Here is a 17166-nt window from a genome sequence, read left to right as displayed (position 1 = left end):
TGTGTGTGTGTGTGTGTGTGTGTGTGTATACACACACATACATACATACACACTTTGCTTCCATCTGAAAGAATGACACGGCTGCATTTGTAAGGAAATGGAAAGACTTGGAAAAAATCCTATTAAGTGAAATAAGCCAGACCCAAAGAAATATAGGTCCCATTGTTTCTCTTATTTGCAATCATTAGTATACATCTAGGATAATCTTAGCAGAATAGCTCAATAGCTATGTACATATGACCATATAAGATGACCAAGTGAACTCCAAGACATGGACACAAGAGGTTTTTCTTTGTTGTTGTTGTTTTTAATGTACTGTGTGATTTTTTTGGTTTCTTTTGTATGTTTTTCCCCCTATGGTACATCCCCTGTTGTCATTATATTTGATGTTGGTACCCTGGTGTTGTATATACATTTATTTGACTTAGGGAAGGGAAGGGGAACAACAGAATGGTAAGACAAAGGACAAGGGGGGAACCATTGCAATAACAATATACACAAGACAATATGTTGGAAATGATCTGTACAACTTGGGGGTGGGGGATGGGGATGAGGGAAAGTAGGAGAAAAATGAGAGGAGTAAGTTTGACCAGAAATGCACTTATTACCTTACTTATATAACTGTAACCCCTCTGTACATCACCTTGACAATAAAAAAACCTCACTATTATCATTATAAGGTTGTTCATTTTCCTCTGATGTTCAAAAATCATGAATTCTTTTTTTTTTGGTGGTACTGAGATTTGAACTCAGGACTTCATGCTTGTTAGGTTGAGTCAAGCCTCCATTCCTATAAATGTTTTTTTTTATCCAACTATCCTGTGTAAACTGTCTTCTTGAGACTTCATTTAACACCCACTGATAAAAATGCCAATTTGGCAATTCTCTGGATAAAAGCATGTTTATGGGCCTTGATTTTCTGTACTAGAACATTTATTCATAAAGCTAACACAGAAGGGAAATAAAACTACTAATGTTTTATTCAATTAGTTGTACCCTTAAGTTGTTCCTGTATTTATTTTTGAACTATTTAGTTTTAGGGCAATTCCTGTGTAAACAGGCACACCTTCTGGTCTATGATTCAACATGTTGCTCATGGAAGACACTTGTACTGAGTATCAACAACCTGCCTGCCTGGGCCAGTGTGAACTCCATATAAGATCTGGGCCCCAGGAAGTTATCTTGTTGGGGAGAAAAATCTTGTACTCACCACTGAGCTGTACCCCTAGCCTAGGAAGGAAGTGTCTATCAAGTACGACAGCTTAACCAGGGAAGGGGGTGTTGTGGAGTTGATCTCACCCCCCTGTGCACAAGCAAAAGGGTACAGGCTGTTCTCTGGGTTCTTCTAACTTAAAGGAATTCTAGAAGTCGGTGCACTGCAGCATGACCAAGTACCACAGAGTTTTAGAAATTCTAAAAGAGTCCCAAAGGAAAAAGAAAACCAAAGATCAGAATTAGGTGAAATACCAGTTTAGAGAATATCATTGATCTCTGGTGTACAATATTGTATAAAATATTGTAAATATATTACCTTGGAAGTGGATGTGTGATGGTGCCTGTCTATAATCATGGCTACTTGAGAAATAGGGGTAGGAGGATCATGGTTTAAGGTTGGCTGAGCGAAAGTATAAGACTTTATCTGAAAAACAAACTAAAGCCAAAAGGGCTCAAGTGCTAGAGCAATGCCTACCAAGAGTAGAGCCCTGGGTTTAGGGAAGGAAGAGGGAGGGAGGGAAGAAGAGAGGGAGGGAAAGAGTAAACAAGGGAGGGACAGAGGCAAAGAGGAAGGGAGGGAGGCAGGCAAGTAGATAAAAACAGTTGGGTCTAGTAGATACATTTTCATGTGGACTTCTGTCTCTCTCCCTCTGTCCCCCATAAAGAAATAGTGCTTCTGTTAGATGTAAGAAACAAATAAGATAGGCCAGGTAGGCCATATATAAGTATGTGGTTCATGTTTTCCATGGCTTTATAACTACCTACTTGGATAAATTACTAAAAGAAGTGGAAGAGAGACAAAGCATGAGGGAAAAGTTGAGACTGTTAACCCAACTACATTCAAGATTGTACTTAGGTAGAAAGATACGAGAAAATTGATTATTTGGGAAGTATTGGGGTTTGAACTCAGGGCCTTGTGCTTTCTAGGTTTGTCACAATACCACTGAACCATGTCTCCAGCAGAAAATGGATGCTTTTTAAAAAATTAGCATTATGATTTTTATTAAATTTAGGAATAAAGATTAGCTTGGCTCTGAGGATAGTCCACCCCCAAGGTTTTCCTAAGGCAAACAGACTCCTTTTAAAATTCCTTGGTAGAACAAGGAGTTCTTTCATAAGTGAGAGGCTTTTCCCATGAATCATTCTGACATACAATCTCACAACTTAGCATCTCTATGGTTTTTCAAAGCCCTAGACTTCACAATCCTTTTGCTATGGAAAAACTATAGTAGAAATATAACAGGAAGCTTTTGTGATATCTTGGGCCTCAGTATCCCTCCACTGGTGGCAGGGTGGTTAGAGACCCAGGCTGTCTTCCACATTCTCTGTGTGGACCTAGGTTCCTAGAGATCCAGGGTCCGAGTGCTGCTCATCACAGCTGTGCACGGCACAGATAGGCTTAGGCTTAGGTCAGACAAGAGGTCAGTCCTTGATCTTTTTGTTTTTTTGCCACTAATGAAGTCTGAATTCACAGTGACAGGGAAGTTAAAATGTTCCTCAGCTCATGTTATCAGCAGATGAAGGCTTAGGATTAAGTTAACAGTCAGCTACAGTTTGGAATCTCGAGTCCAGTTGTTGACATTCTCTTTTTTCTCCCTCTTCCTCTCCTTTTTCAATCTATCCCTTGCAATGGTTCTTAGGCCACAGAAAGTACAAAGTACTTTGGCAATCAAAATTCAGTGTTCTAGAGGGAATTCACGTGGCACTCCTATAAGTTCATGTTGCTGTACACAATGGGAGGCATTAAGTGGGCAAAGAAGCAAGGAGTTTCTTTGCTGATGATTAGCATCTTAGGGAGACCTATCATCTGATTTCTGCCCTCACTGGAAATTCACTGGCACCTCTCTGTATTCACAGTCTGTCTAGGGAACCCAGTTCCCTGAGGACTTAGTCTCTGAGTCTGCGACTGGAGAACTGGTCCCTAACACTAGGGTGGCAGATAGAACCCGTGGCCACGGCATCAACTCATTATCTTATGACTTCCTGCTGGTTCCACTCTCTCTTCATGTCTGCTCTGAAACTTGTTATGACTGATCAGCCAGGACCCATGACTGGGTGAGGACAGATTGCTATTCTTTTGGTAATATTAGCATGCTTTTCCAGAGTCCCTAAGGCCAACCCCAAGGTGGCCGTGTCCCAAAAACTCCCACTATCCATTCCATGGCCTTTGACCAGCTGCCAGTGCAGCAGCCACTTAGCAGCAGACAGCTGTCACCAAAGGACTAGCTAGCTGCCTGACTTCCGCCAAGTGCTAACTGCTCAGCCATCCCCAAGTATGTACAAAAGTGCACACACATGCACACATTCAAGTACATGTACATGCAGGTTCACAGGCTCATGCTTGCTGCTCTCAGCCTGGTTTTGAGGCTGCATGATTTACAAGCTGGCCTTCAGCAGCCTCAGTGTCCTGAGGAATGGGGCAGTGAGAAAGGACTCTGGAGCACATTCTGGGCATAAGAATCAATGCTGGCCCAGGAGGCAACAGGGCCTCAATTCCCTGGAACAGTGTGTGCTGATGGTTGACTGCATCTTCCCACCTTGCCCTTTTTCCACTTCTCCTTGGAAGTAGCCATGTTGTAGCTTTTTATGATCTGCTGTGTTCTTTTTTCCTTCCTTTCTCATGTGCAGCAAATCCTGCAGCTTATTTTATCTGCAATGATCTCTTGATACAATGTTGCACTCTTATCCTTATCTGAAATAAAACAGGTTGTGATGGAGAAAGGTGTTATGTCCCTCAAGTATAACTGGGTAAGTAAAACAGGCTGATAATTACTGGACTTTACCCAAACAGGCATGGGTGCAAAATTGAGAAAATTTAAACTATTTTAACAATGACAAGAGAAATTAATTGATCTACTTTTAACAGATTTTTATTGAGACCTAATTGGGATAGCCAGCAATTCCCCAGAGATTTGAGGAAATATTAAAACAATAATTGTTAGGCACTATAATAAATAAAATAAGAAGACAGATATTTTTCTGGGTGAAAGCACAGATCTTGTACCAAGGGCATGAGGTTCCTCCCAGCCCCTGCAGCCCTGAGCAGCTGACTGAGAACTAAGCTGGAGCCTATCTGCCAGGCTCAGAGCTGGCCCCACCAAACAGCTCCAGGACCTTTAGCAAGCCTTGGATTCTGTGTGTTGCAGTTTCTTTACCTGCACTGGAGGGCACCATGGTGTGAAGTTCAGAGGGTTCTTGGGAAGATGATGAAGTATGCAAAGTGTTGAACATGGCCCAACCAAAGCATAATCCTCAGCTGGGTACAGTGTCATGCTTCTGTCTCCCCAGCCACTCTGGAGGACTACTTGAGGCAGCAGTTAAAAAATTTAGCAAGACCCTGTCTCAAAAAATAAGCTGCTTCCGGGGCTGGGAAGGTGGCTCAGTGGTAGAGCACTTGCCTTGCATGCCTGAGGCCCTGGGTTTGATTCCTTAGCACCACATAAGCAAAAAGAAAAAAAGCCAGAAGTGGCGCTGTGGCTCATGTGGTAGAGTGCTAGCCTTGAGCTGAAGAGCTGAGGGACAGCGCCCAGGCCCAGAGTTCAAGCCCCACGTCCGGCCCCCCCCCCCCCCCCCAAAAAAAAAAAATAAGCTGCTTCTCCAAATCCCATCCCCAAATCAAACTCTCAAGAAATTTTCAAAATCAGTGTGATTCTGGTCAAAATCACTGTGCTTTCTAGTGATATTTAACACATTTATCTAATCTGAGGCCTTTTGTGTTTATAACGGTTTTTCATTTGAGATTTCAACAAGTTAAAAAAATCCCTGTTATTGGACATTCTTATTTCTTCTTTGGAGAAGTCTTTAGCACATTTATTAATTGTTGTTTCTTTGAGGATTTGTTTTTGGGAGGTTTAATTTTTTGAGCTCTGAGTATATTTTAGTTATGAGGCCCTTTTTATCTTGTTAGCTATGTCCTTTGCCATGCAGAAACCCTTTAGCTTAATGCAATCCTGTTTATCTAGTTTTTCTCTGATTTGGTGTTTCTGGATCTTTACTTAGGAAGTTTCAACCTGTGCCAAGGAGTCTTAATGTTTCTCCATCCTCTCCTGTAGTATTTTCAGTGTATTTAGTCTTACATTGAGGTCTTTGATCCATTTAGCGTTGATTCTGGTGCAGGGTAATACATAGGGATCTAACCTCATTTTTCTGCATGTGTATAGCCAATCTGCCAGAGGCAATCTTTCTTCCATCTTGTGTTTTTGGCTCCCTTATCAAATATTAGGTGGCTATGGGTCTGTGGGTTCATTTATGGGTCTTTATTACTATGGCTTCATTTATGGGTCATTACTATGGCTTCATAATAAGTTTGAAGCTTGGTATTGATATTCCTCTAGTGCTGTTCTTCCTGCTGAGGATTGTTTTTGATATTTGGAGTTTTTTATTATTCCATATGAATTTTGGATTGCTTCTAATACATTGTTGAAGAATGTTATCCCTTCCCTTGCTGTCCCAGTGTCCCTTCCCTCTACCACCTCCTATACTCCTCCCCACCCCCTTACCCCTGCCCAGAGTCGTAAAGTTTGTTTCCAATATCCTGTCCTGTGGGTATCATTGTTGCAATGGATCATCCTGTGTCCTTGTTTCAGTGTTATTCCCCTTCCCCTCCCCAGATCAGACATATGTATATACAAGATGCAGGGCACCAAACTCAAGAACATTGACAACAGGGGATATGCCATAAGGGGAAGAACATATGACAAGTAATGTACTCATTGCCTTACTCATTTAACTGTAACCCCTCTGTACAGCATCTTTACAATAAAATGATTTTTTTTAAAAAGAAATACAACAGATTTCCTTTGGCAAATTAAAAAAAAGTGAATTGAATTCTAAACCAGTAATAGGAAATTATATTGTTTGTAAAATAAAGGGCCTCTGTTTAGATGCTGAGGTAAGAACATAACTGTAGTAAGTAATGAAATTTTCTTAATAAAGCTGTAATCTTTGACAGAAAAAATAAAAGAATGTTGACACATGAAGAGATGTTTGATATCTCCAGCCATAAAAAAATGCAAATCAAAACAACATTGAGATTTCACCTTACCACAGTTAGAATGGCCATTATCAAGAAAACTAACAATAACAGATGCTCGCAGAGATGTGGCCAAAAGGGAATGTTACTACACTGTTGGTGGGAATGTAAACTGGTTCAACCACTCTGGAAAGCAATATGGAGGTTCCTCAAAAGACTAAACAAAGAGCTTATCTATCACCTAGCAATCCCACTTCTGGGCATCTATCCAATTGACCACAAACCAGACCACACTAAAGATACCAGTATGACCATGTTCACTGCAGCATTGTTTACTATAGCCAAAATATGGAATCAACCCAGATGCCCCTCAGTGGACAAATGGATCAAGATGATGTGGTATATATACACAATGGAATTTTATGCTTCCATCAGAAAATGCCTCATTCATAAAGAAAGACTTGGAAAAATTATACTAAGCAAGTCTGCCAGACTCAAAGAAACATGGGCTGCATGGTTTCCCTCATTTGTAATAATTAGAATGTGCCTATAAATCTAAAAATAAACCCAGTGGACAGTAAAAGAGAAATAATTACACCTTCACACGATTAATTAAACAGCAATCTAAACATTCACATAGTAAGAACAAAGGAGGATATTCTTAGTAGAAGATCACCAGGGGTCAATAGCTATGTGCATAAGGTCAAATAAAATGATGCTTATCAAAATGAACTTCACGAAATGGAAGTAAGGTATTTTTATTATACTGTTTTCAATTATTTTTTCTTCTTTCCTTTCTCTTTGGTTAATTCCCTTCTGTTGCTGTTTTTGATTTCTTTACCCTCTGTCTTGTATATACATTTATCTGATTTGGGAAGAGGAAGGGGAAGCATAGAAACAGTAGGACAAAGGGTGAATCATTTCAGCAGTGAAACCCACTAGACACTATGTTGGAAATGAACTATACAACTTTGAGGGAAGTTGGGAGGGGAAAAACTGGGAGAGAATGAGGGAGGGGATGACACTGTTCAAAAGGAAATGTACTCATACCTGAATCTTGTGACCATAGCCCCTCTGTACATTACCTTTACAATAACATTTAAATTGAAAGAATCCCTTTGAGCATGACTGTTTTTCTCCTAAGTATTCCACGCTCCTGGCCTTGGCGCAGGTTTCTCTCCCAGTCCATGTGTTCTTTATATCTGATTGCCCTCCTTTACCCCATCCAGAGGTTTCTCTCATCTGGGAATTGGCAGATTATTCTCCAAGTGTTGCAGACAGCTCGTGCTTTCTCTCCTTTCCTCATTATTTCCCACACAGCTTATTATCTCTTCACTGCCCCCCTGATGCTTCTGGTGGTGGTGTTGACTGTCAACCGCTCTTTTCTCTCTCCTGGTTCAAATTCCAACAGAGCAGGGTACAGTTAATAATTCACTGTCTCCTCGAATCTGGACCATGTCTGCTGCGCTTCCTCCTAGCACTTTACACAGAGTGCACAGTGCTCCCAATGAGAGATTTGATGGAAAGTGAGAGGAAGCAAGAAAGTCACTTCCTCCTTTCCTGGTCCCCTACAAGGGTGTAGGAACGTTGGGGCTGCTGCTGGACACAGGTACACAGTACAGGGTACCTTCCCCTTCTGCTGGGCACAGACATGGCCTGGATAGGAGTCTAACAAGTTCTACATGTGCACAGGCCAGTACTGTAAATAAAATGGCAGATCCAGGAACAAGCCTTTGCCACATCTTCTCATGGCTCCTAGGAGTCTCCAAATTCCGGCTGTTTGGGCGAGTCAAGACAACATCTGTCTGGACAGGTTGTCAGCTCTTACCTATCTCTCAAGGGCAGCATCTGGAGCTTTCACCATAGGATTCTGAATTCTCTTGCATGGATGGCATTCCAAGCTCCTGCATACTCTCAACATCTTTATCCAAACTGCAGGAGGCCTGGCTTCTTTGCCTTCTGTCCTGGGGTGTCTAGCACACCTGTTTCTCAAACTTCAGGGCTCATCAGTCCCAGGAGCATTTCTTCAGTTGGCCTCACACTCATTAGCATCAGCCTGGCTGGGGAACTTACTGGTGACACAATTCTTAGCTTCAGCCCAGGAACTATGTTTTGACAGCCACTGACATTTGAAAACCATTCTCTCCCCTCACTTAAAACTCAGGGTTTTGAGCCTGGCACCAATGGCTTATGCCTGTAATCCTAGCTACTCAGGAGGCTAAGATCTGAGGATTTCAGTTTAAAGCCAGCCTCGGTAGAATGTCTGTGAGACTCTTATCTCCAATTAACCAGCAAAATGCCAGAAGTGAAGCTATGGCTCAAGTGGTAGAGGGCTAGCTTTGAGCACAAACACTCAGGGAGAATGCCTAGGACTGTCACAAAACAACACAAAAACAAACTTTAGGGCTTTACACATTATAGGCAGGTACTCTACCATTTGGGGTCGGGGGAGGGAAGCTCCCTGCCCTTTTTGCTCTGGTTCGTCATTTTTGCTTGGGCCAGCCTGGACCACAATCTTTCTATTGACATTTCTCTCTGTAGACTTATTCTTCCTGGTGTAGCAGGAAGATGGGGCTCTTGCAAATTGTTTCCTTATCCTGGAACCACTGGCTTCTGGATCTTCGCCTTTCAAGTAGTTAGGATTATAGGTGTGAGCTACTGGAATCCAGTCCTCTACTTCTAAGTGGTAAAACCCTTTGATTCCTTGGCTTCTAACACCAGTGATAATACAACCATCACTGCCTTCTCTTTCAAGAGTACTAGGAACAGCTTAGATCTGTAATCCTAGCTACTCAGGAAGCTGAGATTTGGAGCAATGAAAACCGAAGCCAAACAACTAACATGTAGTTCTTTTTCCTTTCTTTTCTTTTGGGGGGAGGGGTGCCAGTTATGGGGCCTAGGTGGTATCCCTGAGCTTTTTTGCTCAAGGTTAGTGCTCTACCACTTTGAACCACAGCTCTACTTCTAGAGATAAGAGTCTTACAGAATTTCCTGCCCAGGGTAGCTTTGAACTGTGATCCTCAGATCTCAGATTCCTGGTAGCTAGGATTACAGATGCCTGATTCTAATAAGTATTTCTGTTAGGTACATACAAACAGGTGGGGTATGGCTTTGGACACTTGCTACCATCATTGGGCTTACCCACTTCCTATGACAGTTTACATTCTCAGGTACTCTCTCTTCCGTCCTGGTGTCAGAGGTACACAGGAGAACCCCAACATGAGCAGCACATCTCCTGCTCCCTTTCTCTCCAGCCTTAATTTCTGCAGCTCTTTCTTTCTTTTTTTTTGGGGGGGTCCAGTCATGAGGCCTGAACTCTGGGCCTGGGCACTGTCCCTCAGCTCTTCAGCTCAAGGCTAGCGCTCTACCACTTGAGCCACAGCGCCACTTCTGGCTTTTTTCTTTTTGCTTATGTGGTGCTGAGGAATCGAACCCAGGGCCTCAGGCATGCAAGGCAAGCGCTCTACCACTGAGCCACCTTCCCAGCCCCATTCTGCAGTTCTTTCTTTACCCACAGGGAAACAACTGGCCTGAGTGCTTGGCAACTCATTTGAGGACATAAGTAAATCTCTTACCTTGGCTCCTCTCACTAGGGCACAAATCAATCATATATCACATCTTCCTGGTCGCCACAGAGCACCTGCACTTGCAACCCCTGCTAAATCCCCAACCTGTGTCTGGGCACATCACACAACTGCTGGCACCACCAACCTGTGCCTGCTGGCCTCTCCACCCTCAGGATCACTTATTACAAAACATTCTGAAACCATGACAGCTGATGAAGGGCTGTACATGGATCATGCCCTTTTGCTTTCTGATGCTTTGATGTGTGCGCCTTCTAGATTCTGGTGAACTTTTCCTCCCAGGGTAACTAAGTCCTAGAATAGCCAATGGTTCAACTGTGAGTAAGTGCTTTGCAGGCAAACCAACCTAGAGCCTATCCCCCAACTACTCCTACAAAGGCTCTCATGTGTTGAGACCAACACACCTGTCCTGATCACCCCAGGGCCAGGTATCAAACAACTTAGAATAGTTCTATGCCCCAGCACCAACTGAAATGATCTATACTAGCTAACCCCCAGCCTCTCCATCCTGCCTCACTATACTTTCTAGGGGAAACTACAGCAAAGACTTCTCTGCTTTCTGACCACCTGTGTGGGAAAATGTTCTGAACAAGTCAGAATAGCCAAGGCAAAAGCTGGCTTCTGAAGAGGCAGGTCTGAGCAGCTTGAGCTTGGTGGATGAGAGGGACGAGTTTAAGGCACCGTTGGGTGGCAGGCACAGGAGTTTTTAGGTAGTTTTTGGGTAGTATCTTTTCAATACTGTGGTCTCCTAATCTCTTGGCTTACTACACCTGCAGAGTCATAAAACTTACACATAGACCAGACAGTGGCTTCCGGCAAGACCCTAAGCAATTCTCAGTGGCTCCTCCATGGGTTTCAACATGGAAACTCCCCTTTCTACAGCTCTCCCCGGCCTGCTTACCTTGTTTGTCCTGTTGTTCTCTAAATAATGGCAGGGCAGGGTGTTGGGCTCTACTACTCCTGATCTCTACGGGTCACAGAACCTCAGCCCCAGCCACTCCTTCATGTGCCATGTGGGGAACATCATCAGCAAGTCTCACTGAGGTCACTTGCAAAGCAAGATTTTAAGGACCTCTATAGATGGCCCTGCCCATCCCCTTTTGCAGGCACTGTCTCATGTCATATAGACAAGCACGAGGCACAGCACAGCCTTCCCCTGCCTCTGTCCACTCTCCAAGGACAGACCAATGCTCTCAGCACAAGCCACAGCACATCCTTCCCACCTTGACCAGGAGTCACTCTACGCACCTATGCAGAACCTGATGGTGGGCACCTTGGGAAGCTGGGTTTTCTGTTCATGTTCATGCATGTGTTTATGCTTTACAATTACTGCAAGTACCAATCGAGCTGCTGGGCACCTAGGTTGCTTGTTGGCCTATGAAAGGACACCGCTGACTGCAGGTAGTGGGGAGACAGGTGGTGATTACAGAGATAAGGACAAAGGACAGACACTGCCTCTGCAAGTCTTTGAAAGCCAGGATTATGGGGCAGACCATCAAGGGTGGTCAGCAAGGATGAAGTTGTTGCCCCTATTATACCTGAATTTCTCTATTAAGATGATATAAATAGCACTAGTGGCATTAGTTAATAGTTATAAGAATGTATATGCCTGATGTGCTGTATATTTTATAGAATATATACCAAGTACTTTGTATCATAGTAATATACATATAAAATACAATTGTTATGTTGATCATAATTCCTGACATGTGGTACTAAGTATGGGCATTGTTTTCATTGCTTATCATGTATGAATTCCTTGACTTCTCCCGACCAAAGTACTGACCAATTCTGAGGCTCAGAGAGATTAAGGAACCTGTAAGAAGTTGCATAGCTATAAGGTGGCAGAGCTCCAGGTGCTGTGTCTGAGCTTGGCCCATGGTGCACCCCTCAGTTAGGATTCACTTTATTTTTCTTTGTGAAACTGTGTTTTAAATTCAGGGTGTAATACTTGTAGGCCCACTGGCCTCTACCACTTAAGCCATGCCTCCAGACTTTTTGCTCCTAGTTTGTTTTTCAAATAGGATTTCCTCCACACCTCCTGTCCCACTAACTTTGGGCTGTAATCTTCCTATCTCTGTCTCCCTAGCAGTTGGGGTTATAGGTATGCAATGCCATGTGTCCCTGAGCTCCTTTTTGGGGGAGAAGAGGGGAGAGTGGGGGACTTAGCACTCTACCACTTGAGTCACGGGTCCATTTCTGGCTTTGTCTGTGATTAATTGGATTTAAGAGTTTCATGGACTTCCTTGCCCAGGCCTGCTTTGAACTGTGATCCTCAGATCTCAACCTTTTGAGTAGCTAGGATTATTAGCGGGAGCCATTGGCAGTGTATCTCACTTTCTATAGAGACGAGGAAACAGGGATTCGAAAGTGTGCAGTAGATTTCTGGAGCTGCACAGTCAAACTGCAGCACAGAGCTCTGAGCATATGGCAAGTCACATCCGTGACCAGATAGAACAGGCACATCCTCACCTGTCAAAGTCCCTCAGATGATATAATTTTAGTCTTAAATGAGTGTGTTTTGAGGAATTTTGCTTAGCTCTTCAATCTCATCTTGTCATTAAACCTTAATATAGTCCTAAGACTTACAGGGAGAAAAAATGGTAAGGAAAACTCCCAGCCCTTTTCCCTCACAGACCAGCCTGCGAAAATGGAGCTGCTCTGGGAGATCCTTCTCAGCCTCACTTTCAGGTATCCTCTTTCCTGGGGCAGGTAGGAGCAGCATCTGGGAAACAAATTTAGCCCTTCTGCAATTCCTGGGGCTTGTGTTTCTACCAGGCTGTATTCTCCATCACCTTGTCCTGCTGACAGCACTGAGGGTGGCAGCTAGCTATCAGAGTGGTAGGTGGGAGGATCTACAGGACCAGGGTAAGTGATGGGAGCCAGAAAGTCGGACAAGGATACAGGCTGTAGGTCTAGGCTGTGAGGATCCAGAGGGGAGGGCAGGTCTGCCCTCTGCACAATGAGGATGAGCCCTTTGCCACTGCTAAGGCCCCAACACTCAGTGCCTGGCACGGGGGGGGGGGAAACAAGAGAAAGTTTGTTAGAGAAATCAAGGTCCCAGAATCCCAAACAAGCAAAAGCCCAGCCACAAACACTGGCAGGAGAAGAGCACAGGAGGGACCTCTGTAGAAAACAAAAGGAAGCATGAGAGCGACTCCATCCTGCTCCTGACAGCACCTCCTTTGCGAATGAGAGACACATGGGTGCCCTGAAGCAGGCGTGGCAGAAGAGCAGTTTTGGCCGCTGTGCTAGTGGAGACACTGCTTCAGTGGATGGCCCTTCTTTCATGCTATTGAGCCCCAGGCTCTCCTGACCTGAAGCACAGTGAGATCCATTTTGATTGTAGTCAAGGGCACTGCTCAGGATAGATCACTGGAAGTACACTATGAAGTTAAAGGCTAGGGCCAACCACCCTCCCTGCACCTAAGGACAGGAAACCCTGTTGGTGACACTGAACATTTAAAGCAGAGACACCAGGGACTGAGTGCCAGAAACTCCATTTTCATCAGTGACTAATCAGCAACCCAGGGTGACTCATGCCATCTGCGCCACCGTGCACGGCATGGTGGCAGAGGTGAGGGTGTCAGCATCAGAGGGGGCTGAGAGGGAAGGGGAAGAAAGGCAGAAGCTAATTATCGAAAGGCTAAAACTATCTCTTTGTTTTCCTCTCTATCCATGGAGTAGTGGTTTCCTCTTGGGGGAGTTTATGAAAATCCAGTTGCTAGGTCACACATCCAGACAGCATATTCAGCTGGACTTTCCCTCCCCCCCTTAAAAAAGCCTACAACTTAAAAGCTTGCTACATATGGCTTGAAAACTCATACTGGACTGATTTGGAGCAGGGATGGAGCTTTTACTATAAAGGACAAGTAATAAGTATTTTCAATTTGGTGGGCCATGCTGCCTCTCTTGAAAGCAGACATATGTATGCAATGCTTTGTAAACATGTTACGTGTGGCTGTGTTTCAATAAAACTCTATTTACAAAAACTAATGGCAGGCTAAACTTGGCCTAAGGCTGAAGTTTGTCTACCCTTTACATAGAAGGGACAAGGAACTCTTCTAAATTACTTGTTTTGGTGCCAGTCCTGGGGCTTGAACTTAAGGCCTGGGTACTGTCCCTAAGCTTTTTTTGCTCATGGTAGTTCTGTACACTTGAGCCACAGCTCCACTTTTTTTGGGGGGGGGGCCTGAACTCTGGGCCTGGGCACTGTCCTTCAGCTCTTCAGCTCAAGGCTAGCGCTCTACCACTTGAACCACAGCGCCACTTCTGGCTTTTTTCTCTTTGCTTATGTGGTGCTGAGGAATCGAACCCAGGGCCTCATGCATGCAAGGCAAGCACTCTACCACTGAGCCACCTTCCCAGCCCCACAGCTCCACTTTTTGTATGTGCGTGTGTATGTGTGATTAGAGATAGGAGTCTTGTAATCCTCAGATCTCAGTTTCCTCAGTAGCTAGGATTATAGGCATGAACTACTGTCCCCTGGCTAAATTATTCTTTCAACACTTCCATATTTCCCTTTCCCAACATAAGATTCTCTCATCACCTTGCAAATTCATTCATAAAAATTCATGTCAGAATAATCCTGTGGAGTGGGCACCATCTAGAAGGTGTGAAAGTGCTCTGGCACACAGTGGATCAATCAACAATTCTGCTGACTTTGGTGTATGTTTGAACAACATCAATAGTTAAAAATAAAAAAGAGAAAGGTTGGGGAGGGAGAAAGATCTTTTTAGGAAAAAAAAAACACAAGATGAAAGTAGTGTAACTCTCAGGGACTGTTGAGCCTGTGCCCTGTATGTGCAATCGTGTGAAAGACAGTACATGTGGAGGATACTCACGACCAGTACAGCAGCATGAGCAGGAAGGGGCAGATGATCAGGGCCTGCAGCACTTGCCAGTCCCGGCACAGGGCAGCCAGCCCGGGCATGAGGAATTGGCCTGCCATAGCCACGAAGCTTGCCACCATTGTGATCATGAACCGTTTTCCAGGTGGGCACAGCTCTATCCCTGGAATACAAAAACCAACAAGAGGCATGAGGCTCTCGTCCAATGGATGAGAGAACCAATGAAAATGACATATGAGTGAACTGTGGTCTGCTGGGAAGGAAGCTAAATCACTGTCCGAGGTCACATAATGAATTGCTGCTTAGCTCAGAACCTAGGAAACTCAGCTGCTGTGGGAACAGAATTTCTGAATCCCTTATTGTCCTTCCCCTCACCTTGGGTGCCACCCCAGGTGGGTTTCCTTGTCTGTTCATGCTGCTGCCATTCCTTTCTGTCTATGGTCTTGCAGTGGGGACCCTCAGCTGTTGTACAGGACTCTAGGAACATCCATCTATTCAACTCCCCACCTGAACTGCATTCCAGCTCCTGGTCCTGAACCCAAGGGATCCATGAGAACTCTGAGTACCAGGCCACCTGGAACTTTTTCACTCAGAGCTTTTTCTCCCATTGTCAGATCAAGACAAATATAGTCAAACCAATCTCATAGCTAATCTATTAAACAAAACAAAAGCAAACCGTGGAGTAATAACCTAACACAAATCATACAGTAATGACCTAACAGGAATGCTCCTTTGCCCTGTTGGAATCCTAATTGCTGCCTACTGTAGTGGGTGGGCAAGGCATCATATCTGATTATTTGCATAGCTCCAAAAGGATAACAGTGTCTGTCTTTAACAAATGCCCAGTAAATCGGAGAAGATAAGATGCTGATCCTTCTTGGGTCTGTAAGAATCCATTCTCCTAATCTGACTTGAGTAAAAAGCTGGTACCAAAACTTTAGTCTGTAGACATACTATATAATTCCCTATAACAACAATCCTTAATACTAGAAAAAGTACCTGGGTTAAATATGTATCTATATATTTATTTACTTATATAAATATATTATAAATATGTATTTCCCTATATAGCATACACATTTGTTTGCTAGTCATCTTTTCTACTTTGCAGCATTTGCTGAAGATAGCTTGCTGGCTTATTTTTTAAAAAATTGTAGTCAAAAAGATTTTTTAAAAAGCAGGAAGGAGAAGAATACCCCTCAAGAAGAAAATATACTATCTTGCTGTTGTGTCTGGACACTGTTCATAGGGTAGTGTAACTTACAGGTTGTCAAAATAGCTTATCTGCTGGTTGTTCAGAGATCGTGGCAGAGGTAGGAGGCCCAATGGCTAAAGGGAGTAAGATAGACAGATGAGAGGGAGGAAGGGTAAATTCTACTTGGCTATATTCCTGACAAAGATAGGCTACAATTCTAGCCATTACCTACACTAGCTCATTCTGAGGTAGGGTGAGTGATATTGTCACTGGAATTCTTGTTTCTGCTCAGCCACTGTCTTCAACATAGCTATTGATGAAAGGGTACCAAGGGTAAGGGTCTTCCTATATACAGCTCATAAAGACCTCCTTGCTGTTTAATTAGGAAAACAGGATTAAGCAGCCCATTCTTGGCCATTTGCTGCAAGGCTGTTCCTTTTGGCATTATAGATCAAGGTCACTTAAAAGATGACTTCCTAGCAGGGACCAGATATAGCATTTCTGTTCCACTCAAAATTAAAAAAAAAAGTCTTTTCAGAGCAGACTAACAGTTGTAGGCTCTAGTTTTCACTGATTAAGTAGCAAATTTGTTGCTATGGAAACCAGAAATCTGCCTTAGCCACAATACCTTTAGCATCTGAAGATGTGGCACAAGCTACTTTCAGATAAGAAAATTTAACACCTGGCTACCTATGTGACCTTTAAACAAAGGCAGAGAATGACAAAGCAGGATGATGGCTTCATATCAGTGGGCTTGCTAGTATGACCGACATCACACATTGTTCCTGGAGCTTTTCTCTTCACTACTCTAATTTAGTGACACATAATAGGAAAACATCTGTAACTACACAAGTCCTGCCCTATCTGTGGTTTTGTTTTGCAGTGTTTCAGTTACCTGCAGTCAACTGTGATCTGAAAAATATTAAATAGAAAATTTCAGAAATAAACAAGCTGCAAGTTTAAGATGGCATACCATTCTGAGCAATGGGATAAAGTGCTATCCTACTGGGTGGGAAGAGAATTGTCCCTTTGTCCAGTGTATCCACACGGTATTTGGACACTCACCCTTTAGTCAGAATGTTTGTCATGGAACCACAGTGCCTGTGTTGAAGTAGCCCTTATTTTACTTAATAATGGTCACAAAAGGCAAGAATAGTCACCCTGGCAATTCAGACATGATAAACAGAAGCAGAAAGAGCTTTCTTTCTTTTTTTCTTTTTTTGGTCTGGTCGTGGGGCTTGAACTCTGGGCCTGGGCGCTGTCCCTCAGCTCTTCAGCTCAAGGCGAGCGCTCTACCACTTGAGCCACAGCGCCACTTCCGGCTTTTTACTTTTTGCTTATGTGGTGCTG

The 17166-nt window shown here is 43.6% G+C and overlaps 1 protein-coding gene across 1 annotated transcript in view; it reads right to left on the bottom strand.

Moving 5' to 3' along the window:
- The window catches only part of Slc22a23 (solute carrier family 22, member 23), a 190157-nt gene that overhangs the window by 41661 nt on the left and 131330 nt on the right, over positions 1-17166 (bottom strand). Inside the window, exon 5 of the mRNA XM_013016621.1 lies at positions 14616-14784. Within this exon, the coding sequence (XP_012872075.1) occupies positions 14616-14784 (169 nt within the window). The remainder of the gene's footprint in view (positions 1-14615; positions 14785-17166) is intronic.

Source organism: Dipodomys ordii, unplaced genomic scaffold, assembly GCF_000151885.1.
Source record: "Dipodomys ordii isolate 6190 unplaced genomic scaffold, Dord_2.0 Scaffold32, whole genome shotgun sequence".
NCBI lineage: Eukaryota > Metazoa > Chordata > Mammalia > Rodentia > Heteromyidae > Dipodomys > Dipodomys ordii.
This window is presented reverse-complemented; position numbering and strand designations above follow the sequence as displayed.